At 37.5% G+C, this 26,904-nt stretch overlaps 1 protein-coding gene and 1 long non-coding RNA gene across 4 annotated transcripts in view; one reads left to right on the top strand and one right to left on the bottom strand.

Annotated features, from left to right (window-relative positions):
- Positions 1 to 10,076, bottom strand: part of FMO2 (flavin containing dimethylaniline monoxygenase 2) — a 30,489-nt gene extending 20,413 nt beyond the window's left edge. Inside the window, exons 1-2 of one of the 2 annotated variants that reach the window (XM_010956903.3) lie at positions 9,943 to 10,076; positions 9,446 to 9,583 (exon numbers count right to left, since the gene is read on the bottom strand). In XM_010956903.3, the coding sequence (XP_010955205.3) occupies positions 9,446 to 9,577 (132 nt within the window). In that variant the 5' untranslated portion in view covers positions 9,578 to 9,583; positions 9,943 to 10,076. Of the gene's footprint in view, positions 1 to 9,445; positions 9,584 to 9,942 lie in introns of those variants that run through there. The other variant, XM_074349788.1, reaches the window with a different exon arrangement.
- LOC105070495 (uncharacterized) overlaps positions 1 to 26,904 on the top strand; it is a 180,782-nt gene that overhangs the window by 80,299 nt on the left and 73,579 nt on the right. The window lies entirely within an intron of this gene.

The following is a 26,904-nucleotide window of genomic DNA, read 5'->3' as shown; positions in this document are numbered from 1 at the left end:
CAAAAATAGATCAACTTATCACAAATGTGACTCTAAAAGCTTAGTCTTTTTCATTATGAAACATCATTATCTTGACCTCTACCAATCAATAGTTTGTTCTCGTGGCTAGTTACAACCAAGCAGTTGGAAATAATGACATTCTATTTCTTTAAACATATTCCATTATTCCACATTTTCACTCTTTCATGTGGACCTTAAAACTGTCTGCCCCATTGCTTGAAATAAGTATAATTGAAAAACTCTTTTTACTTCCTTGTCTTACAGTTAAGGGGAAAACTGTTGTTCCCAGATGCTGTCCGCTAGCCTGTGGGCTAGCTGGATTTGAAGAATTCAGGGGAGCCTTGAAAAATAGAAAGTCTGAGTAGGTCTGGTTTGGGCTCAGATGCCTATATTTTAGAAGTGCTCCCCAGCTGATACGTATATACAGTGAACACTGGGAAACAGCATCCTAGCTCAGGTGTCACTGCACTCTGCCATCTCCCCATTACGCTGGTACTTCCCTGATTGCTGGCCTTGATCACTGGCAGAGCCTTCTAACGAAACTCCCTGACTCAGATATTGCCCACTTTCTTCACTGACTTCAAGGTAACGGGTTCACTCACTGGCATGTGGCAAAAGTCTCTCATAATGAGACCCTGGCTATTCTCTCTAGTCTCATCAGTTATCACTCAGCTGCCTGCATCCTTCTTTCCAGCCATATCACATGACTTTCAATTCTCCGAGGGCGTCAGGTTTCACAAGCTTCCATGCCTTCGCACATGCCATTTGCTCTGCCTAGAACATTGTTCCTTCATATTCGCACGCCTGATCTCTGCTTACTGTCAAGACAAATAAAAGCATCATGCTCTCTAGGAAGCCTGCCTTAGTCTCTGCTGAGTGAGATTCTGCAGTCTCCATGACGCTTAGTGTATCAGCCTTTATAAATTTACAATCTGATGTGGATTTTCTTTAGTATTCCCACCTGAACAATGACCCCTTTGGCTGCAGGAAGTGCTCATTTGTGTCTTTTTAGTACCTAGTATATGCTTGGTGCCTAGTATGCAGTCAGTTGATATGCATGTTGAATGAGTGAAGGAATAAGTAATGTTAACAGGAAGCATTTTTTCATCATTGCAAATAGGGCTTAATGATACTAAAATGGATATTCTGTATCATAATGGGAATAAGTAAATGGTTTTGCTGATAGTATGCTATAAACTTTGTTTTGTTTTATGCATGAAAATGTTATGATTTTGCTGATATTATGGTATAAACTTTATTCTTTATGCAAATATTACTTTTTTCAAAATATTATGGAAAACTAACCAAGATACATCTTAAATTGCTGGTGGAGAGGTTTAAGGACCATCGTATTTTTATTTGATTGCCTGGAGAATTACAAATATCTAACATGTTAAATTTGGTTCTATTAAATGCTCAGCAGTGTACAAAACCTGAAGTTACACTGAATTATGACGTGACAGATTCTTTGGATAAATTTATCTACGAGAAATTCTGAATGTAAAACAAGGGGAAGGTAGTTATCTTTTCAGAGAAGGAAATGGCTTCTAAGCTAGTTCTGTATAATGTTAAATTGAACATAGAATGTGCTGTTAAAAGAGCATGCCAATTAAAACAGAAGAGAGGCTGTGAGGCATAGAAAAAATAGATGTTTAGGCCAGGGTGGAGATGTCACCATATGGGGAATTCCATTTGGTGACATCCCAGGTGCCTGCTTCAGAGTCTTATCTTTCTATTATCAATACTTATATCAATAACTTTGATGGAGATGAATACAGATGACCAAATTTGTGTCTACAAAGCACAGGGGCATAGAAAACATCATGGAGGATTGAAACTTCTAATAAACACTTAACAAAAATTGAAGAATAGCCACTTACCTTTGGCTTTCTCATGTTTAAGTTGGAATTATTAATAACCAGTGTAGAGGAGTATTGTGAGTATAAAATGAGATAATTCACATGAAAATGATTGTATAAATGATAGCTTCTCTTTTGCAAATACTGAAAAGGCCAGTGCAACAGTAAAACTGTCTTACGAGAGGTGTAGCATCCAAACTAAGTGAAGCATAAGCTATAGTGGGCAATTGTCAGGGCAGTTGATTATAATTTTTTTGAGGGTAGTAAATATGTTTGATTTATTTTCCGTTGTCTAAAGCAGTGCCAACCACCTCTTTGGTTCTGAAAAATATACATGTTGTGAAGATAAATTGGTTTGGAATATTGGACCTTGGGGAGTCACATTTTAAGAGGAAAAGTGATATTTCAGATTGAATCCAGAGGAAGGAAACCAAGATGAAGAGACATTTAGAGGCTATTCCATGAAGATTAATTAAAATAATTGAGTGTATATAGCTGGGTAAAGACATTTAAATCCAAATGTAAAAAGAAATAAAAACAAAAAAGCAACATGTGTTGGTAACTTCCCTATGAACACAGGTGTTAGGAACAATAAAGAGAGAAGAGCAGGTTAGTGGCAGAAGGAAGATCACGCTTTCCTCTCAATACCCCAGGAAGGTTATTCTGTATGAGGGCTCAGGAGTCTTACAGACCTTCATTTTTGTTCTTTCCCCACTACCTATATCCTCCTGGGTAAGTTGTTCACCCCAAACCTTAGTTTCCTCTTCATATGTAAGTGGGGATAATAGTTATATCTACTTTCTGGGAGTATTGTGAAGAAAAATGAGATGATGCATGGCAAGTGCTTCCCATTGCTGGAGAAAAGTGCTGAAATGTATGTTAATTACCCACCCTTCCCATGTTCCAAAGCGGCCACTAGGAGGTGCTGGAGAGCCTCTGGGGAAGAATTCAGCACCATCTGAGCAGGGCATGGGACAGAAATTCTTAAATTTTGTTTTAACTTGTCACCACTAAATGTGTTAAGTGATTCTAGAAGAATTGTGTGTAAGTATGGAAATTAAAGAATAACTTATTTTAAAATTGATTCTGGTTGGTAGAGTTGTGGTGGGGCAAATTTTCTCTGGGAATGGGTATAGAGACTCCCAGCATCCTTTTCAGTACCGCCTCCCTTTGGCAGTGCAGTCTCCTGGAAATCAAGACCCTCACATGGTCTCATTGGCAGCCTGTGAAATTTTGCTTGCAGTTTTCACTCTGCAGTGAAGATTTCTTTGTCTTCTTTGGTTAGAGAAATTGTTTACATTTCTCTATTGGACATTGTTTTAAGAGAAGTTTGAAGTGTGATATTGTTACATACTTAACCATTTTCCATCTAACAAGGTTTAATTAATTCAAATTTTAATTTAACTTTTCTAACCTATAGAATGGTATCTCTAATTCTGAAATTTTAGACACTGGGAACATGATAGCTGGAGAAATATTTTGGGGGCAAAAATTATCTTCCTGGAATGCATCAAGTCTATATATTTTAAAATTTAAATATAATTGACATACAACATTATATTATTTTTCAGATGTATTACAATATAATGATTTGACATTCCTGTGCATTGTGAAATGATTGCTACATTGTCATTTCCCATCTGTCATGTTACAAAATTATAAAATTTATTTTTTCTTGAGATGAGAACTTTTAAGATTTGCTTTCTTAGCAACATCTAAATTTGCAACATAATGTTATTGATTATAGCCACTATGCTGTATATTATATCCTCAGACATTTATTTTATAACTGGAATTCTGTACCTCTTGATCTCCTTCACCCCTTTCACCAATCTTCCAACCCCCTCCCCTCTGACAACCATCAATTTGTTCTCTGTATTTATGAGTTTTGTTTTGTTTGTTTTATTTCTTTTAAATAGCACATATACATGAAATCATACGGTATTTGCCTTTCTCTGTCTCACTCATTTTACTTAGTATAATACCCTCAAGTTCCATTTATATTGTTGCAAATGGCAAGTTTTCATTCTTATTTATAGCTGAGTAGTGTTCCAGTGTATGCCATATCTTCTTTATCCATTTATCCATTGATGGACACTTAGGTGTTTTTCCCTATATTGGCTTATAAATAATGCTTCAGTGAATATGAAGGTGCATATGTCTTTTCCAATTAGTGGTTTTGTTTTTTTTGGATAAATACCCAGTAGAATTGCTAGATCATTTGGTAGTTCTATTTTTAATTTTTTGAGGAATCTCCATACTGTTTTCCATAGGGGCTGCACCATTTTATGTTCCCACGAATAGTGTACAAGTATTGCCTTCTCTCCACATCCTCGCCAACACTTCTTATTTCTTGTTCTTTTGATAATAACCATTCTGACTGTAGGGAGCTGATATCTCACTGTGGTTTTTTTTTAAAACTGAAGTATAGTCAGTTTACAATGTTGTGTTAATTTCTGGTATACATCATAGTGATTGACTTATACATATATACACATATATATTCCTTTTCATATTTTTTCATTATAGTCCATTACAAGGTATAGAATATAGTTCCCTGTGCTATACAGTAGGAGCTTGTTGTTTATCTATTTTATATATAGTAGTTAGAATCTGCAAATCCCAGACTCCCAATTTATCCCTCCACCTCCCTGCTTCCCCCGTGGTAACCATAAGTTTGTGTTCTATGTCTGTGAGTCTGTTTCTGTTTTGTAAATAAGTTCATTTGTGTCATTTCCACATATAAATGATATCATATATTTTTCTTTTTCTTTCTGCCTTACTCCACTTAGTATGACAATCTCCAGGTCCATCCATGTTGCTGCAAATGGCATTATTTTTTTCTTTTTTTTTTTTAATGGCTGAGTAGATTTCCATTGTATAAATATACCACAACTTCTTTATCCAGTCATCTGTCGATGGACATTTAGGTTGTTTCCATGTCTTGGCTATTGTAAATAGGGCTGCTATGAACATTGGGGTGCATGTATCTTTTTGAATTAGAGTTTCCTCTGGATGTATGCCCAGGAGTGGGATTGCTGGATCATATGGTAAGTCTATTTTTTTTTTTTTTTTTTTTTAGTTTTTTAAGGAATCTCCATAGAGTTTTCCATAATGGCTGCAGTAAACTACATTCCCACCAGCAGTGTAGTTCGCTTTTCTCTATACCCTTTTCAGCATTTATCATTTGTGGACTTTTTAATGATGGCCATTCTGATTGGTGTGAGGTGATACCTCATTGTTGTTTTGATTTTTATTTCTCTGATAATTAGTGATACTGAGCATTTTTTTCACTTGCCTATTTGCCATATGTTCATCTTCATTGGAGAAATGTTTATTTAGGTCTTCTGCCCATTTTTGGATTGGGTTGTTTGTTTGTTTGTTTTTGTTATTGAATTGTATGAGCTGTTTGTATATTCTGGAAAGTAAGCCCTTGTCAGCTGCTTTATTTGCAAATATTTTCTCCCATTTAATATGTTGTCTTTTCATGTTGTTTATAGTTTCCTTTGCTGTGCAAAAGCTTATAAGTTCAATTAGGTCTCATTTGTTTATTTTTGCTTTTATTTCTTTTGCCTGGGTAGACTGCCCTAGGAGAACATTGCTAAGATTTATGTCAGAGAATGTTTTGCCTATGTTTTCTTCTGGGAGGTTTATAGTGTCCTGTCTTATGTTTAAGTCTTGAAAGACTTATACAGGAAGAACTATAAAATATTGATTAAGGAAACTGAAGATAATTTAAAGAAATGAAAGATACCCCATGCTCTTGGGTTGGAAGGATTAATATCATTAAAATGGCCATACTACCCAAAGCCACCTACAGATTTAATGCAGCCCCTATCAAATTCCCCAGGACATTTTTTTCCCCACGGAACTAGAACAAATAATCCTAAAATTTATATGGAACCACAAAAGACCCAGAATTGCCACAGCAGTACTGAAGAAAAAGAATGAATCTGGAGGAATAACCTTCCCAGACTTCAGACAATACTGTAGAGATACAGTAATCAAAACAGTGTTGTATTGGCACAAATACAGACATATTAATAGAACAGAATAGATAACCCAGAAATAAATCTACACACTTACAGTCAATTAATCTTCAACAAAGGAGACAAGAATATGTAATGGAGAAAAGACAGTCTCTTTGCCACGTGGTGCTGGGAAAGCTGGACAGTCACATGTTAATCAGTGAAGTTAGAACACTCACACTATACACAAAAATAAACTCAAGATGCCTTCTTGGTCTTTTATTACAGTCTTTGTTTTAAAGTTTATTTTGTCTGATATAAGTATAGCTACCTCAGATTTCTTTTTGTTTCCATTTGCAAAATGAAAAACGTTTTTTAAATCTCTACTTTCAGCCTGTTCTGCTCATTCTTTTCTTGAGTTTGGTCAACGTGTTTATGACCATTACCTTTAATTCTTTACAGATAATATTTTTTAACATTTTTTTTTATTGAGTAATAGCCATTTTACAATGTTGTGTCAAATTCCAGTGTAGAGCACAATTTTTCAGTTATACATGAACATACATATATACATTGTCACACATTTTTTTTTCGCTGTGAGCTACCACAAGATCTTGTATGTATCTCCCTGTGCTATACAGTATAATCTTGTTTATCTGTTCTACATTCTACAGTCTGTCCCTCCCCCCCCCGATAAATTATTTATCTCCTTTCCATTAAGGTTTTTCTGGGGTTTTATTGTTCTTTCATTTGGAACATGTTCCTTTGTCTCCTCATTTTGCTAGTCTCTCTGTGTTTGTTTCTGTGTATTAGGTAAAATAGCTGTCTTTCCCAATATTAAAGGAGTGTCCTTGTGTAAGAGATGAACTTGTCATTTCACCTTGTCATCACTCTTGGTTGTCTCTTGAGCCTTTGTGATTGTCTAAGTAGCCTAATTTTTTTCTTGATAGGTCCCATTTGTTGGGGTGCCAAGAACTGTCTCTGTGATTTTTTCAGACTATAGGGCCCAGAATGCAGTCTTCCCTGGCCTCCAGAGCAAGGTGCCCTAGTGGCATCCACTGTGTTGTCTGCACCTGCCCACTGGTTTCGGTGAGGCCTTGAGAGTGGCTTGGAGGTAGGGTGCCTGCTTGGCTGGCTTTGGTAGGACTAAAGGAGCAGCACAGGGGCAGGGTGCATCCACCAGTGTTATCAGGTGAGAGGAGAGTGCAAAATGGTGCCTGCTAGTGCTGGTGCTAGCAAGGTAGGGAGAATGCAAAACTGGTGCTCGCCAGTGCCTCCATCTCCAGTGATAGTCCCAGCAAGTTCCTGCTCCTCTCGCAGGTGCTTTAAGACTAGCAAATGAATCTCCTTCACATATGATCTAGGAACTTCCCAAATGGCTGCTTTTGTGCTGAGTCCAAGGTGAATGAGTCAGTGTGTGAGCCCTTTAAGAGCAGAATCTCCATTCCCTATAAGCCTGATGTTCTCTTGGATGCAAACCCTGTTGGCTTTCAAAGACAAGCCATTTGCTCTTCAGGGAGAAGCTCTCTGTTCATCCCTCCCACCTGTGGGTTGCCATGCAAGGGCGGGGTTTTGGGCAAGAACATGTCTCTGCCTGTCCTACCTGTCTCAGTGTGGCCTCTTTATCCTTTGTTGTGGAGGAGCTGCTCAGCTAATTTTGAGGTCCTTCCCAGAGGGAGTTGCTCTATATGTATCTGTAGATTTGTTGTATACATAGGAGGAGGTGAGTTCAGAATCTTCCTACAATGCCGTCTTGTACCACTTCAATCCATCAAATCATATTTTTGACGGACCACTCAAAACTCTTACATTTTCTGCCTCCAAATTAATAATTAAATAAAGGACATTTGACTCTTTAATATTAAATCTCGAAACAGGCAGTAAAACAAAGCAATGACCAATTTATCATTAAACAGAAATTTGTTGAAATTTCACATTTCTTTCTTAGGTGAAAAAACAAAACAAAACAAAACATCTACCTGGTGGGGAAAATCCCAAATGGAATCTATATGTGAACCAAGAGTAGACAAAAATAGCACACCTTTAGTTAAGACCGAAATGATCATTTAATCACATCACCCTCTCAGGTCAAGCTGTAATGATTCTAATGATCAATTGTTAGTAGGAAATAAATGTGATCCAAGCTGTTTGTCCAGTTTCCTTTCGGCAACATTACCTGTTCCGTATAAGGATCAACATCTCCATCATTAGCTCTGAGAGTGCTTCGATAGTTGAATAAACAGATTTGTTTGCTTGGTATTTGAGCAATGTTTGCCAAGTCTCATCTTAGGATTCATTTGAGACTCTTGTTAAAAATAGATTCCCCTCCTCAGAAGACTTTGATTCAGTAAGTCTGGGCTAGTTTTCAAGAATCAGTATTTTTTAAGAAACCTTCTAGACATGTCTTATAATTATATACATTTGAGAAATGTTAAAAATTCCTTCTGATATGAGATTCAGTCTGAACTGGCAAAGCACGTGTGCTGGATGTCCTTCCCGTAACCCGACTGGTCAGCCCTTTGGATGACCTCTGCTGATGCGATTTCCACACACTCAAATGTTTCACTCCTGTCTGGAGTGTTCTCACCTGTTTTAATTCCTCACTTGAATGTACCTGCTACATAATCCTAAAGTCACTGCTCTTGAGTTCTGAGATGAAAATTTGTTCAACCTTTTTGAGCAAGAATGCACATTAGGGTTATAATTAGGGGATTAGCTGCTTAAGACTCATAGAGACCCAGGTTTGAATGTTAATTCCTGCAGGTGTGTGACCATGACCAAGTCACTTAACCTCCCCCAGTTTCTGTTGGCTTGTCTATGACCTATAAATACAGTTATTATTACATAAATTATCTCCCTCAATCTTCAAAGTAGCACTAGGAGATAATTATGCTTTTCTGTTGTTATCCTCATTATAAACAGCTGAGAAAACTAAGACACAGGAATGTAAATAACTCGCCCAAGACACTTAGGACATGGCAGACTAATTACTTACATAACAGATTATTAGAAGAAATAATTATAAATCTTTACAGCTCTCTATCTTTGTAATTTTTCCAATTTTTATACAAATTCTGATGGACAGCTAGCATTACCAATATTTGAGTTAGGCTAATAGAATAAATTTGATAAATAAAATGCATTTAATAATATATTTAAAGAGTTTCCCAGCAGTTACACTAGGGTGTCATCAGTAAAGCCAAGCAAACAAATACAATTTATTTATCAGAAAAAGTCAGCAGTAACAAGAACTCACTCTGAAAAACCAAGTGCTCAATGATTAGAATAGAAGTGGTGTCTTGAAAAGAATCCCTGTCATTTCTGTTCTGTAAAGTGTTCTCTAATATCAGTAAATTGGTTTGGGAATAATAAATATTTGGTTTGCAAGACAACCGCTGGATCCCTAAGAAGAGGTTCTTATATACCTGGGTTAGTTACCTGTGTTAGAATAGTAATGACCTGGAGAGGCACCAGCCTGTTTCTTCAGTCCCTGTACAGCAGCATGAAATCAATCTTATTAAAGTTGTTTAGGAAATCCCTCCGTAAAGCCCATCAGTAGCATGATTCACCCTACAAGAGCAGCACAACCTGTTCAAGAAACAAGAAGATCTCACTTACCTTGAACCTCCACAGCCCTCCAATATCTTCAGTCTTCTCAAAGCAAGTGGGCTCAAGTCCCTCATCCACACAGCACTTCAGAGAGATCAGGCCACTGACCCCAGCTCCAATCACTGCCACTTTCTTTGCCATGGTGTCCTGTCAAGGAGTTGATCAATTAATGCTGCTTCATGGAGGCAAAAGGTAAGAGAACCCTTATGGCGTGAACAGGAATTGGCTTTATATGCAGCAGCAGTGGTAATTTGGTCAGCAGCACTAATTGAATTAATGCCTTACCAGTCAAATACAGTCCCCTCTTCCCCTTGAGAGAAGCCAAGCTGTGCCATGGACTTTGCTGCAAACCTTGGTTACAACGTCTTAGTTTAACATTTAAAAGCAACCCATTTAAAAAAGCCAACCAATTCAGCAACATAGTACTCGGGATAAGAGCCAAATCTTCAGTTACGTTCTTCTTCAGAGTGCTTTTTTCAGCTGCTTTCCCCAGCTATCATCCTTACCTCCGTTTTTGCCTTTTGGTGCCCTCTCTGACGGAGTAGTTTTCTGTGTTGGTTCTGGGAGGAAGTCAGAAATGTTCTAAGAGTTGGAGGAGGCTGTGAGAAATGGGAGGAGCTCTCATTCCTGCGGCATTCTGCCAGTGACACTCCAAGGCCTTTGTTAGGAGTCCTGAAATTAAGCAAGAGGCTTATATTCTGAGGTCTAGAGTAGTAGCAGGGATGTCTTTACAGTAACAACATTGTATGGTTACACATGTAACATGCAGATAGTTTAAAAATCCTTTCTATAATGGATGTAACTGATGTTCATCAACAAGTTAGCAAGTATGGACAAGTAAAAACAAGTTAAAATTATCCCTTACTACACCAAACAGACATCACTATAATCACTGTTGACATTTTTGTATACCTTTTATTTACATGTATACATACGCACAACCAAAAATGGAGTCACACTCTAAGTATAATTTCCAACTTGATTTTTCACTTTACTATATAGTGTCTCAATTAAAAAGAAAAAAGATAAGTCATTTTATTGACATTGGGTCACTAATTTTATAACTAGCTTATGAACAATTCTCCAGTTATATCTTCACTATCCCTTCTCTGGTTACTTACAATCTCAAAAAAAGTCCTGTAAGTAATAATAATACCTGACAAACAAAACACTCAGATATGCTAGCAATTTTTTAAACTAACTGAACCCTGGAGAGATGACTGAACTCTTGGGCAGATGGTCTAGCTCTTCCCCAGTAGGTAACCTTTCTAGAGATTCATATCCTTTTGTGTCCAGTTGAACATACACTTTTGTTCTCAGCAGCAACCATCAGCTTAGGAGCAGGCATCTTGCCATCAGTACCAGCCAAGAAGCTTGCTCAACAGACATCCCTGGCAGGCAAGTGGTACTTAGGTATGCCAAGGACTAACAAGTCTCCTGGGGAGAATGGGTATATCCACAAACGAACCATAAAGCACTTGGCCAATTTTCTGTTAGTGGATCTTTAGATTTTTTATAAGTTACTGCTATTATGAAAATGCTTTAGTGAACACTATTTATATATATCTCTTCCACTCTTACCATATCATATTCTCAGGATAAGTACCTAAAAGGGGAATTGCTGAATGAAAGTGTATGCCCATTTGAATGTCTACAGTTCTCCTCACACTAATGTATGAAACACTTGGAGATCTTATTAAAATGCAGATGCAGATTCAATAGATATGAGGTGGGTTGGAGAGTCTTCATTTCTAACATGATCCTAGGTGATTCCAATGCTGCCGGTCTTTAGATCACATTTTGAATTGCAGGTTTCTACCATGTTTTGACAAATTGCCTTCTAGGAAGCAAATTCTTTCTTTCTCTGTTTTTTTGGGGGGGTGGTAGGAGGAGAGGTAATTAGGTTTGTTTATTTATTTACTTTGGAAGAGATACTGGGGATTGAACTCAGGACCTTGTGCATGCTAGGCAGACACTCTACCACTTGAGCTGTATCTTCTCCCATGCAAATACTTTCTAATAGTGTTTTATGTTTACAAAGTGTATTAAAGCATAAAAATATTTCACAAACATTAATTCATTTGATTAATTCAGGACTGTAGGTATTATCACCCATTTTCTGTTTTATGGATGTGGAAACGAGCTTGGCTTGGCTACTAGGAAGTTTAAAAATAACCAGGGTGGTAACAAGCTTCTTAAAACCCTGCCATACAAGGAGCCACTGAAGAGGCTTTTGATGTTTAGCCCAGAGGATATATACTGAAAAGTATATGATAATTGCCTTCAAAAAGGCTGTTATGTGGGAAAGGTTATATAAGCCTATTTTGGGTAGATGCAGAAGTCTATTTAGGATCACATTTGTGAATGTTATAGGAAAGCTGTTTGCCTTGATACAAGAAAGAACTTTCCGGCTAACAAGGCTGTACGATATGGAATGGGCTGTTTTGTGAGGCAGTGAATTCCCTATCACTGCAAGTATTCAGACCGAGGTTAGAAAACCACTTGTTACTGGTTGGTAGAAGAATTCAGGCAGGGTGTGTTAGTGAAGTGGAGTTGTCCTAACTTCAAGATTTTAGTGTCTGAGATCTGAATTCTGTCCTATTCAGTTGTAGTTCTAAGACAGGCACAAAGTTGCTGAGAACACTTTAGATTGGGTTTGAAAGTATGCTGGTTACTTTCAACTAGCATACTGGTAGGGGAAGGAGAGGCTGTTGGCACTAAGTACCCATTCACGTGTCTGGGATCCTGGAACCATTGACATTCCTGAAAGGTTCCAAGCTCTCTTAATTATGGCTACTCCCATGAGAACAATGTATAGCTAAGCCCCGGTATCTCTTTCTCTTTCCATTTTTACTTTTTGCTATATATTTCACAGAAAACTTTTCTTAAAACCATGTCTCACTCCCTGAGAACGGGAAGCACAGAGCCAGGAGGACAAATTTTCTCATTAAGTTGTTATAGGCCATTAGGTAAATGACAAGCTAAACTAGTCTTATTATCCCTTGACCATGACCCAGTTTTACTGTTTGGATGCACTCATCTGTATCTCTTGTGTGATGCATATAGTCCCATCATTTGTATGTGCCATGTATTTTCTGGGTCAGTTCTCTTTTAAAATAATCCTCCTGAATCTTCCAGATCAAGAGAGTGAACCAAGTTAGCCTTTATATTTACTGCCCTTCCCAAAATCTCATTGAAGTGGTAGCAAAGTTATACAAAAGAAAGAAATCCATGGCAGGTCTGAGAAAAGGAAGTACTCTTTGGACCAGATTTAAAAAAAAAAAAAAACAGTTTTATTGGGATATAATTAATATGCTATATAATTCACTTATTTAATTTAAGTAGTTTAACCATTTAACCATTTAATTCAATGGTTTTTTTAGTATATTCACAGATTTGTACAACCATCACTACAATTTCGTCATCTGCCCCACCCAAGAACTCTTACACCCAATGGCAGTCACTCCCCACACCCTAGTTTTAGGCAACCACTAATTACTTTCCATTGCTATAGATTTGCTGATTCTGAACATTTCATACAAATGGAATCATATGATCTATGTTTTATTTTTGGTGTCAATGGCTTCTTTCACTTAGCAGAATGTTTTTAAGGTTCACTCATATTATAGCATGTCTCAGTATTTCATATCTTTTTATTGCTGAATGAAATTGCATTGTATGGATACCACATTTAATTTAATTTTAACCATTTATCAGTTGATGGATGTTTGGGTTGTTTCTACATTCTGGCTGTTTATGAATAATGCTGCTGTATGGATTAATGTGTACATTTTTGTGTGAGTGTATGTTTTCATTTCTCTTAGACACATATCTAGGGGTAGAATTGCTGGGTCATATGATAACTCTATGTTTAGTGTTTTGAGGAACTGCTAAACTGTTTATAAAATAGCTATATTTTACATTCCCACCAGGAATTTATGAGGATTCCAATTTCTTTATATCTTCAACACTTGGTATTGTCTGTCTTTTAGGCTATAATCATCCTAGAGGATGTGAAGTGGCATCTCACTATGGTTTTGATTTGCAGTTTTGTTTTTTTTTTTTTTGGGTTTACATTGTTTATTTCTTTGCTTTCCAGTAGTTCCTTTTACATAGCAACTTTACATTTTTTTAACATTTTTTATTGATTTATAATCATTTTACAATGTTGTGTCAAATTCCAGTGTTCAGCACAATTTTTCAGTTATTCATGGATATATACACACTCATTGTCACATTTTTTTCTCTGTGAGTTATCATAACATTTTGTGTATATTTCCCTGTGCTATACAGTGTAGTCTATTCTACAATTTTGAAATCCCAGTCTATCCCTTCCCACCCTCCACCCCCCTGGTAACCACAAGTCTGTATTCTCTGTCTGTGAGTCTATTTCTGTCCTTTATTTACGCTTTGTTTTTGTTTGTTTGTTTTTGTTTTTGTTTTTTAGATTCCACATATGAGTGATCTCATATGGTATTTTTCTTTCTCCTTCTGGCTTACTTCACTTAGAATGACATTCTCCAGGAGCATCCATGTTGCTGCAAATGGCATTATGTTGTCGGTTTTTATGGCTGAGTAGTATTCCATTGTATAAATATACCACTGCTTCTTTATCCAGTCACCTGTTGATGGACATTTAGGCTGTTTCCATGTTTTGGCTATTGTAAATAGTGCTGCTATGAACATTGGGGTGCAGGTGTCATCCTGAAGTAGATTTCCTTCTGGATACAAGCCCAGGAGTGGGATTCCTGGGTCATATGGTAAGTCTATTCCTAGTCTTTTGAGGAATCTCCACACTGTTTTCCATAGTGGCTGCACCAAACTGCATTCCCACCAGCAGTGTAGGAGGGTTCCCCTTTCTCCACAGCCTCTCCAGCATTTGTCATTTGTGGATTTTTGAATGACGGCCATTCTGACTGGTGTGAGGTGATACCACATTGTAGTTTTGATTTGCATTTCTCTGATAATTAGTGATATTGAGCATTTTTTCATGTGCTTTTTGATCATTTGTATGTCTTCCTTGGAGAATTGCTTGTTTAGGTCTTCTGCCCATTTTTGGATTGGGTTGTTTATTTTTTTCTTATTGAGTCGTATGAGCTGCTTATATATTCTGGAGATCAAGCCTTTGTTGGTTTCACTTGCAAAAATTTTCTCCCATTCTGTAGGTTTTCTTCTTGTTTTACTTCTGGTTTCCTTTGCTGTGCAGAAGCTTGTAAGTTTCATTAGGTCCCATTTGTTTATTCTTGCTTTTATTTCTTCTAGGAGGAAATTTTTGAGATGTATGTCAGATAATGTTTTGCCTGTGTTTTCCTCTAGGAGGTTTATTGTATCTTGTCTTATGTTTAAGTCTTTAATCCATTTTGAGTTGATTTTTGTATATGGTGTAAGGGAGTGTTCTAGCTTCATTGTTTTACATGCTGCTGTCCAGTTTTCCCAACACCATTTGCTGAAGAGACTGTCTTTATTCCAATGTATATTCTTGCCTCCTTTGTCAAAGATGAGTTGACCAAAAGTTTGTGGGTTCATTTCTGGGCTCTCTATTCTGTTCCATTGGTCTATATGTCTGTTTTGGTACCAATACCATGCTGTCTTGATGACTGTAGCTCTATAGTATTGTCTGAAGTCTGGGAGAGTTATTCCTCCAGCCTCTTTCTTTCTCTTCAGTAATGCTTTGGCAATTCTAGGTCTTTGATGGTTCCATTTGAATTTTATTATGATTTTTTCTAGTTCTGTGAAATATGTCCTGGGTAATTGGATAGGGATTGCATTAAATCTGTAGATTGCCTTGGGCAGTGTGACCATTTTAACAATATTGATTCTTCCAATCCAAGAGCATGGAATATCTTTCCATTTTTTAAAGTCTTCTTTAATTTCCTTCATCAATGGTTTATAGTTTTCTGTGTATAATTCTTTCACCTCCTTGGTTAGATTTATTCCCAGATATTTTATTACTTTGGGTGCTATTTTAAAGGGGATTGTTTCTTTACTTTCTTCTTCTGTTGATTTATCGTTAGTGTAAAGAAATGCAACTGATTTTTGAACGTTAATTTTGTAACCTGCTACCTTGCTGAATTCTTCAATCAGCTCTAGTAGCTTTTGTGTGGACCTTTTAGGGTTTTCTATATATAGTAACATGTCATCAGCATATAATGACACTTTTACCTCTTCTTTTCCAATTTGGATCCCTTTTATTTCTTTCTCTTGCCTGACTGCTGTGGCTAGGACTTCCAGGACTATGTTGAATAGGAGTGGTGATAGTGGGCATCCTTGTCTTGTCCCAGATTTTAGTGGGAAGCTTTTGAGTTTTTCACCGTTGAGTACTATGCTGGCTGTAGGTTTGTCATATATAGCTTTTATTATGTTGAGATATGTTCCTCTATACCCACTCTGGCGAGAGTTTTTATCATAAATGGGTGTTGAATTTTATCAAATGCTTTTTCTGCATCAATTGAGATGATCACGTGGTTTTTGTCCTTTCTCTTGTTGATGTGATGTATTACACTGATTGATTTGCGTATGTTGAACCAGCCTTGTGTCCCTGGGATGAACCCCACTTGGTCATGATGTATAATCTTTTTTATGTGTTGTTGGATTCTATTTGCTAAAATTTTGGTGAGGATTTTGGCGTCTATGTTCATCAGTGATGTTGGCCTATAATTCTCTTTTTTTGTAGTGTCTTTTCCTGGTTTTGGTATCAGGGTGATGGTGGCTTCATAGAATGAGTTTGGGAGTATTCCCTCCTTTTCAATCGTCTGGAAGAGTTTGAGAAGGACTGGTATGAGTTCTTCTTTGTATGTTTGGTAGAATTCCCCGGTGAAGCCGTCCGGTCCTGGACTTTTATTTGTAGGGAGGTTTTTAATTGCTATTTCTATTTCCTTTCTAGTGATCGGACTGTTCAAGTGTTCAGATTCTTCTTGATTCAGTTTTGGTGGACAGTATGTTTCCAGAAACTTGTCCATCTCCTCTAGGTTATCCAGTTTGGTTCCATATAGTTTTTCATAATATTCTTGTATGATAGTCTGTATTTCTATTTTGTTTGTTGTAATTTCTCCATTTTCCTTTCTTATTTTGCTTATTTGTGCTCTCTCTTTTTTCTTCTTTGTGAGTTTGGCCAGAGGTTTGTCGATTTTATTTACTTTTTCAAAAAACCAGCTTTTGGTTTGGTTGATTTTTTCTATGGTCTTGTTAATCTCTATTGTATTTAATTCCCCTCTGATCTTTATTATTTCCTTCCTTCTGCTGCTTTTTGTGGCTTTTTGTTCTTTTTCTAATTCATTCAGGTGGTGGGTTAAATTGTTTATTTGAGATTGTTCTTCTTTTTTGAGGAAGGCCTGTATCGCTATAAACTTCCCTCTTAGCACTGCCTTTGCTGTGTCCCATAGGTTTTGAGTGGTTGTGCTTTCATTATCACTTGTCTCAAGGTATTTTTTAATTTCAGCTTTGATTTCCTCATTGATCCATTGTTTTTTCAATAACATATTGTTTAATCTCCATGCTTTCCTTTTTCTTCTCCTTTGTTTCTCTGTTGTTGATTTCCAGTTTCATGGCATTGTGGTCAGTAAAGATGCTTGAGATAATTTCTATCTTCTTAAAATTGTTGAGGTTTCTTTTGTGCCCAAGTACATGATCGATCCTGGAAAATGTTCCATGTGCACTTGAAAAGAATGTATATCCTATTTTTGGGGGGTGTAATGCTCTGAAAATATCCACCAAATCTAGTTTTTCTATTGTAGTATTTAATTTCTCTGTTGCCTTGTTTATTTTCTGTCTGGAAGATCTGTCTAGTGATGTTAATGCAGTGTTAAAATCTCCAACTATGATTGTATTCCCATCAATATCCCCCTTTATCTCTGTTAGTAATTCTTGTATGTACTTAGGTGCTCCTATATTGGGTGCATATATATTAACGAGTGTAATATCCTCATCTTGTATCACTCCTTTAATCATTATAAAATGTCCTTCTTTATCTTTCTTTATGGCCTTTGTTTTAAAGTCTATTTTGTCTGAAATCAGTACTGCAACACTTGCTTTTTTGGCTTTTCCATTTGCATGGAATATCCTTTTCCATCCTTTCACTCTCAATCTATATGTGTCCTTCTCCCTAAAGTGGGTCTCTTGTATGCAGCATATTGAAGGTTCTTGCTTTATTATCCAGTCTGCCACTCTGTGTCTTTTGACTGGAGCATTTAGTCCATTAACATTTACAGTAATTAATGATAGATGTGTGTTTATTGCCATTTTGAACTTATCTTTGCAGTTGAATTGGTATATCCTCTTTTTTCCTTTCTTCTTCCTTTTGTGGTTTGGTAATTTTCCTTTGTATTATCATGGATTTTATTTAATTTTTGTGACTCCTTTGTAAATTTTTGGCTTGTGGTTACCCTTTTTTTTTTGTAAATCTATCAACCCATTACTATAACTGTTTTTATTAAACTGATAGTGACATGATCTCAAACCCATCCTACTGTTAAAAAAATTTAAAAAAGAAAGAAAAAAAATTCTGTATTTCCCTGCCTCCCTCTCCCACTCTCAGTGATTTGTATGTCTTCTTTTATAATTTCATGTTTACTTTATTTGTAATTCATGAGTTATCACCTTTCCAGTTGTGTGTTTCTCATTTCTGTAGCATCCTGCTGCTTTTCTATTTAGAATAGCCCTTTCAATATTTCTTTTAGCATGGGTTTAGTGTTGCTAAACTCCTGCAGCTTTTTTTTTTGTCTGTGAAACTCTTTATTTCTCCTTCTATCCTCAAAGATAACCTTGCTGGATAAAGGATCCTAGACTGCATCTTTTTTTCATTCAGGGCTTTGAATATATCTTGCCACTCCCTTCTGACCTGTAGTGTTTGTGTAGAGAAATCAGCTGAGAGCCTTATGGGGGTTCCCTTGTAACTTACTCTTTGCTTTTCTCTTGCTGCCTTTAGAATCATTTCTTTATCCTTGACTCTGGCCATCTTGATTATGATATGTCTTGGTGTGGGTCTATTTGGGTTCTTCCTGTTTGGGACCCTCTGAGCTTCCTGTACTTGGATATCTGATTCCTTCTTTAAGTTTGGGAAGTTTTCAGTCATGATTTCTTCAAAAACCTTTTCAATCCCCTTTGATCTTTCTTCTCCTTCTGGGACCCCTATTATGCGAAGATTGGGATGCTTTATATTATCCCATAGGTCCCTTATGCTATTTTCATTATTTTTTATTTGCTTCTCTTGTAGTTCTTCTGAATGGGTGCTTTCTATTGCCCTGTCTTCTAGATCACTGATTCGTTCCTCTGCATTATCTAGTCGGCTTTGCACAGCTATTAGATCATTCCTCATCTCTGTCAATGAGTTTACCCATTCTACTTGGCTCTTCTTTATAGCTTCAATTTCATTTTTGACATATTTTATATCTCTAAACACTATCTCTTTTAATTCCTTCAGCAATTCGATCACTCCTTTTTTGAAACCTTGATCTAGTAGGCTATCGATGTCTATTTCGTTGATCTTTCTTTCAGGGGATTTCTCTTGTTCTTTTAATTGGGAAAGGTTTTTTTGCTTCTTCATCTTGGTCATACCTCTTTGGCACTGTGGTTTATGGAGTATCAGTTGTTTATTTTGGTCCTTAAGGATTTTATCTATCTGATGCCTATTTAGGAATAGAACTTAGGAAGAAAAGAAGAAAAAATAAGAGAGAGAGAGAAAGAATTTTAAAAGAAGGGAGAAAGAGGGTTTGAAAACAGTGTATAATGAATAATAGAAGAGTGAGTTGAAGCAGAGTATTAATCGGGTTGAGACGTCCTTTTAAAACCTTTACAAAAAAAGGGAGGGGGGATGAATAGATGTATTTGAAACCTGTGTCTAATCAATAGCAGGACATCAAAACCCAAGAGAAATAGAAATGAATTAAGAAGTAAAGATTAAGAGAGTAATAGAAAATAGAACAGGTAAAAACAGATTTAAAAAAAAAAAAGGGGGGGTGTTTGTCGGTGTTCTCCTGGAGTCTGTGTGCTTTTACTGTGAAGTCTTTCTGTCTTCGTCCTGTTTTGGAAGCTCAGCTTGCTGTTTTCAGAGGCCCTCCCTTGGCGCCCTCTTCAGTGCTGCTCCCAGCACCTGTCGGCAAGCAGATCGCGCCTCCTCCTAACACTGGGTCAGGTGCAGCTCTCTGCTGTGGGCGGGCGGGTCGCTGCCCCTCCGGATGCCGCAGTCAGATGTTGCAGACTGGCCAGGTAGGAGGGTGGGTCGTGCCCCCTCCCAGCACCTCGGTCAGGGGCTGTGTTCCTGCCGGAAAGGCGGGGGTGGGGGCCGCTCTCCCTCTACCTGTGCCGCCGGTAGCTCCGCTCTCTGTGCGGCTGCACGCTCCGCCCTGGTCGGCGCTCCACCGGTGGGCTCGGGGAAGACCGAGGGACAGCCCTGTCCCTGCTCCGAGCCAAAACCCAGCTCCTTGGTTGTCTTTGTGGAGCAAGTTCTCTGAGGGACCAGGATGGAAGGATCCTATCTGCCCCGGGCTGCAGGCCAGTCTCAGCCTGGCCTTTGAGGCTGCCAAGCCCCTTGGTGCGGATGCAGGTTTCGTCCCCGCCCCCGCCTGGGTGCTCAGCGCGGAGGATATGGCGGCTGTGCCTGAGCCCCGCCTCTCTTCCCCCGAAAACTTTCCGCGGGTTTTCAGAGATGGGGGTGTGCACCCTTCCCCCGAGAGCACATCAACCCTGCTGTTTTATGGAGGGTCCAGGTTGTTCTGCCCTGTGCACCCACAGCCACGGCGCGCAGCCCCTTGCGTTCCCCCGGGGCTGCCTCCGTGCAGCCACTTCTGTCCTCCGCCCGGCTTGTGCAGCCTGGCCCTGCCCGCCGCTGCCGGCCGCGTCTCAGGCTGGGTGACGGGGGACGCTCTGTGCCCCTTTAACTTAGTTCTGTTAGTCAAGGGCTGCTCTGTACAGATCGGAGCCTCGGAGGCTCCCCCTCCGTCCCGCTGGCCTCTCAGTTGGAGAAGGGAGACCCAGCGAGCGAGCGCCAGTCCTCCTTTGCCGCTGCCTCCTCGCGGGACCCGTCCCGCGCTGCTTTGCCTTTTGTTCTTTCTTTTTTCCTTTTCTCCTACCAGATTTTTGGCATCTTTATCTTTTGAAGAGGGCGATGTTCTGTCGGAGTTCCACAGGTGCTCTGGTTGGCTGAGTGGGTCTGTAGATGTGGGTCTTGGTGTATTTGTGGGAGAGGGTGACCTGCGAGCGTCCTTCTACTCCGCCATCTTCTCCGTTGATTTGCAGTTTTCTAATGGCTAATGTTGTCAACCATCTTTTAATGTACTTGGCTATTTGCATATCTTTTTTGATAAATGTCTATTCAGAATTTTCATCCCCTTTGCCTTTTTATTATTTAGTTATGAGAGTTTTTTACATATTCTAGATACAAGTCCCTTATAATATATACGATTTGCAAAAATTTTCTCCCATTCTGTGGGTTGTCTTTTAACTTTCTTGATGGTGTCCGTTGAAGTGCTTAAGTTTTAATTTTGATGAAGTACAATTTATCTATTTTTTGTTGCTTGTACTTGGTGTTGTAATTAAGAAGGCTTTGCCTATTTGTGGACCAGATTTTAATAAAATTTAATAAAATTTGGATGGGGTAATCTTGACAAAGTCGAGCAGAAGCCATGGCCCAGAACACATGGGAGAAGGCTGGAGCAGAGATGGGAGTTATCCTTCCCAGTGGAGGCTAGGTGAGTCTCTAACTATCATTTATCTAGTACTTATTATTTACCAAGCATTGTCTAAGTTTTATAGAGATCAACTTGCTTGACTGTTACAATAATCCTATGAGAGAATAAATCTCGTAACCTGCATTTTATGAGTGAGAAAGCTGATACACCAAAGAATTAAGTAAAATGCTGAAAAATCACACAACAAGGAGAGCTTGGAATCAGGTCATCTAACTCCACAGGGTATGCTCTGAATCACAACATCAAATTACCACTAAGCCCTAAGCTCAGAGGATGCAGGTCAGGGGAGAGGAGTATATTGTGGGATATTAACTGAGGTAATTAATTAAATGAGAGTCTATGTAACAACTGGGCTGGTTCTTCTTCCTTCATGTTTCTACTCATCACCTCTGAGCATAGAGACTAGGAGCAGCAGTATTTACTTCCAGGATTAATTCTAATTAACAGAGTAAAATTCAAAGTCCTTAGAATAGTATGTTCTTTCTCCCAGTCTATCATATCCCAGCATTTTTCCTAGACTTCATTTTGCCATTTCCTTAAACTTAGCCTTTTACAAAGGGTCTCACAGCTATTCCTTTTGAAAAATTTAGTCTGACAATTTTTTGTCTTTAAGTAGAATATTTAATCTATTTACATTTAATCTGTGCCTACCATTTTACCATTTATATTCTATTTGTCTCACATGTTCTATGTTTTTCTCTTTTTGTGCTTACTTTTGAATTAATAAAATATATTTATCCTTCCTCCTCCATTAGCTTTTAAAATTATCCTCTGGTATTCTCTTAGGATTTTCACTAGGAATTACAGTATGCATTCTTGGCTTCTAAAAGTCTGAAATGTATTTGCATTTTACCACTGCCATGACCATAAAAGGTCTACATAACACTCTAATTTATTACTCTCACATCTTTTGTGGTACTGTTGTCATGTTTATTTAATTCTTCATATGTTAACACCTCACAAGACTTTTTGGTTATTGCTTCATACAATCAATAGTCATTTAAATTTACACACATATTTACCTCTTTATTCCTTAGTATTTTCATACTTCTATCTAGGATCATTTTTATTTGCCCAAAGTGCTCTAATTTTCCTTTAGTGTGAGTCTGCTGGTAACTATCTCAGTTTCTTTATTTGTTTTGAATATGAATTATTTTACCTTCATTTTTGAAAAGCATTTTGAAAGGTCTAGAATTCTAGATTGGCAGTATTTTTCCCTCCAGCACTTAGAAGAAATTAGTCTGTTTCTTTTGATTTCCATTATTTCAGCTGAGAAGTCAGCTGTAAGTCTTCTTGTTGTTCCTTTGAAGGCAATGCATTCTTTTTATTCCTGAGATAGGTCTTAAAATAGTCTCTTTGTATTCAGTTTTCATCAGTTTTTACTGCCATGTGCATAGATTACCTTTCTGGTTACTCTGGAAGGCAGTTAGGCTGGGTGTAGCTGATTAAAAGCCCTTTAGGAGTCCCAGTCAAAGACTAGTGTTATTTTTCAACCTCCCTTTCCCCTTGAACTTCAGTTTTTGCCTCCCTTGCTCTTTGAGATTTCCAGAAACTTAGCCTCTCATCTCTGCTTTCTAAATGGTACCTGCCTCAAACAAATAGTGAAGCTGACTATTTGGCTCACCCTCAGAGAGCTTTCCTTTCTTCCAAGATCTTGCTTCTTGCTGCCCTCGTAGCTGTCTGATACTTCAAACAAATATTTTTTAAAATAATGTTTTATACAGTTTTTCTAGTTGTTACTGTGGAAAGGCTGGACCAATGTAAGCTAGCCAGGCATAGCTGGAAGACTTCCATAATTTTCAGCTATTTCTAATAGTTTCCTAGGTCTCTATCTCAGTCCAGAAAAAAAAAAATTATTTCCTTTTGCTCTGTGCCTTCATCTTGCCAACATTCTATAACTGATGGCCTTTATGAAATAATGTCTTTGTTGGCATAGCTATTCTTTATTGTTGAACTCTGTGTATATTCTCACTTTGGGATAGCTTCTCCCTAAATCCCTATTGCATTACAAAGATAAAGCTGTAGCTTTACTTTAACACTTATATTACAAAATTACAAAGGTATAATATAGCTCATACTGATGTACTCACTACTCAGTCAAAGCCCTCTTTGTACGCTCCTTGATTTTATCCTTTCCATGCCCGCCAAAGGTAACCAGTCTCTTGAGTTTATTATTAATATTTTTTGTGCATTTCTTTATACTTTTACTACATATGAATGAATAAAAACATCACATAGTATCATAAAAATGTATCACATCATACACTGTTTTGCATTACTTGCTTTTTTGCTCAATGTTATCTTTCTGAGATTCATGTTTTCTAAATCTAAACCTTATTTCATTTACTTTCATCATGTGGAGAATTTCTTTACATAAATATATTACAGTTCATTTAGATCTTTTCCACTGATGAGTATTTAGATTATTTCATTTTTTTCTTTTATAAACAATGCTGCCACAAATATTCTTGTATTTATGTACTTCTGCATCTATGTAAGCATTTCTCCAGGGTTCATGCCTCACTGTGAAATGGCTAGGTTATCGGGTATTCATATTTTCAACTTTGCTAGATATTGATAAACTGTTCTTCAGAATGTTTGTAAGAATTTATATTCCCTCCAATAACGACTAATTCTTCTTGCTCCTCAACTATCTGATATTTGGTATTTTCAGACTTTCATTTTTACTGATATTAAAGATGTGAAATCATATTTCATTATAGTAACTTCAATTTTTTGAATTAATATTCAGTGCTATGATTTAACAAAGGCTTGAGAATAATAGTATAATAGAGTGAATAAGTTATAGTTGATACTAGAATTGTCTTCTTCGAAAACTTGTATGCCCAAATCAGAGCTCAGAGTCCCTCCCAAGGTTGACTCTTTGCTTAGCTTCTAGCAGAGATTTAACCTTAAAGATCAGGCTTGGCTGCCTGTAAAACCCAGGGATCACAGTCACCCTTGTCTACCACATTTCATTCTTGGTGATTATCCCATTCTCATGCAATTGACAATAAGAATTTCATACTCTTCTGGAAAAAATCCATGCCTATAAAGAAGGGCATGTCTCTGTGATCTGGACAAACCATAATAATAGAATGAGGGTATAATAGAATAACGGTATACTGTACCGTTAGAATGACAGTAGAGACATCCCAAAGTTGAAGTTGTAGGGCCTCAACTCCATGCAGGCAACCCCAAAGTAGGGGTATGTTGTGCTGCCAAGGCCAGTATCTTTCTATTCCACTCTGTTCTCTCAGGAGGAGATTGCTTGACTATTCCTTTTTGCTGAATTCTCATGTCTACTCTTGCATCTTGGAAGCCAAATTAAAAATAAACACAAACTTACATGCATCATTCACCAAGTGGTTTTAAACATAGGTTGGTCTAGCTCCAGATTTACAAAAAATCAAAACAAGCCAAAAAATAATGCCAAACATATCACTAGATCTGAAGGGTCATGTCTTTGCTAAAACAGTCAACTTTTATTTCTAAACAAAATATTTGATGCTACAAATATAGTTGAATGTGTGTGAAAGGATTCATGCATGATTTTTTATTGAAGAAAATAGCAAAGCACTGGAAATAAACAAAATGTTCATTAATGGGAGACTGGTTCAATAAATTACAGTTCATCCATACAAGCAAACAAGATACAGCTTTTAAAAGAATGAGCAGGTTCTCTATATACTGCTTGTCACAATATGTCATTAAATGAAAAAGTGAAGCACATAACAGCATATATTCCACGTTATACTTTGTGTAGAAACAAGAATAAAAATAAGAAAATGCATATTTATTTCCTCATTTTTGCCTAAATAAACTCTGAAACACTATTCAGGAAACTAATAAAAACAGATACTTGAGGGGATCAGAGAATGGGGACTGAAAAGGAGGGGATGGGACCTTGGTAGACAGGCCAGGAGTAGAATGTAAGATTTTTCATTTTTTTTATTAAAAGCTTTTTGAACCATGAAAATACATAACTATTAACAGAAAACAAGCACAAGCACAATACTCATTGTTTAGTCCACAAAAAAAAAAAAAAATAAACAAACCAAAACTGCATTTGAGTAAGTTCACTGAATTCCAGGTTTGCCTGAGTAAAGTACACGAATGCTTGTCTTACATTGTCATTACTGAAATAATGGAGCAGTGAACTAAGGGACAAAGGGGACAAAGGGAACAAAGAGAGAATCTGCCCAAAGAGGCAAAAGGACACTTTCCACTCAGGAAGGCAGAACCTGTTTTGTATCTGCTGAAATAGCAGTTTTATCAGTTTCAAAATATTCTAAATTCTAGTTTTTGCAGAATTTGTTGCAAATAAATAGTAATGATGAATTATCTAGCTTAAAATGCCCTGCCTCCATCTCCATCTATTAAACTCTTACCCTTCTTTGGGGGACTTCTCTGCTCAACCCAGATAGAAGTTAGAACTTACCTTTGCTGTTGAATTGTAACCTTTCACAAGTTCCTCTTATATGCTATTAGACTAAATGTCTTATTAGACTTCTCCTTTACAACCAACAACAACTCCAGTTGTTTCTATCAACTTAGTTTGTCTCAGATTTGTCCTCTTATCTCCATTATTCCTGCTACTATCATAGGTCAGATCATCACCACTTCTTTATGAAAGTCTTGATTGTTTCTATACTCTTGGTCTTAGCCCATCACTGTCCTCTACCTTAACCACTCCTCACCACCCACAAATTCATCCTTTAGACTACAGGTGTAATTGAGAGAACTTCAGGCTAACTATGGTTAGCTCTGCCCATGTTTCTCTCTGCTTCCTTTGAAACCCCACTGAAATAAGAATAAAGTCCCAAAAGGCATGAACTCAAAAGATACACAGAATAAAAGAGGTTACAGTAGAGAAGTAGTATCAACATATTTTTCTGAATATAGGAAGTGAATTGATAATTCATCAGAAATGAGAACATTAACACCAAGTGCTTGTAACAGGGATGCTAATGGAAAAAAGGTCAATTCATACCAGATGGTGTCAGGATGGTTTAGGAATCAGAGGCATCAGGAACTGCAAAGATGTTAGTCAGGAGACACAACAAGATTGGGTGAAGTTTGTTTAAGGAATAGATATTTTTCTCTCCCGTCCAACACAACTATGAGACCGACCTTCATCCATCCTGGTTGGATACTGGAAGTTTGAGCTTTGTAGAAACTGAACTGGTTAAGTTCTAGACCTGAAGATATAAAAAGATCCCAAAGCAAGGCACCTCACTATGAATTTCAGAATTGCAGGGTTAAGAAAAAAAAATCCTATAACCTTCCAGAAAAAGAAATGCAAGTCATGTATAAAAGAAAGAATAGAAATGACAGTGAACTTCTAACAGTAATACTGAAGCTAAGAGACGATGGGGCAATGACTTCAAAACTCTAAGGTAATATGACTTTCAGCTCATAACTTTATATTCAACTGAACTACTTACTAATCAAGTATGTGAGGATAGACATATGAGAGATAAGACACACACTATTTATTAGTTATCCAAAAGTTTCCAAGTTCCGTTTCCCTTTCTACCCTGCACTATAGGCTGGAAAAGATTGTCATTTTTTCAGGTGTTCTTCCCTTGGAAATCACCATGCAATCTCAATTTTGGCCAATGAGACGTATACAGAATTCTTCCAGTGGATCTCTGTGTTTGATTCTCTTTCCTTCCTTCTTTCCTTCTTTGTTTCTTCCCTCCCTCCTTCCTTTTTTTCTCCCTCCCTTTCCCCCCTTCCCCTCTCCTTCTTTCTTCTTCTTTCTCTCTCACTTCTCTCTCT

Source organism: Camelus bactrianus, chromosome 21, assembly GCF_048773025.1.
Source record: "Camelus bactrianus isolate YW-2024 breed Bactrian camel chromosome 21, ASM4877302v1, whole genome shotgun sequence".
NCBI classification, from domain to species: domain Eukaryota; kingdom Metazoa; phylum Chordata; class Mammalia; order Artiodactyla; family Camelidae; genus Camelus; species Camelus bactrianus.
Note: the sequence above shows the minus strand (reverse complement) of the source record. Positions and strands in the feature narration are given on the sequence as shown.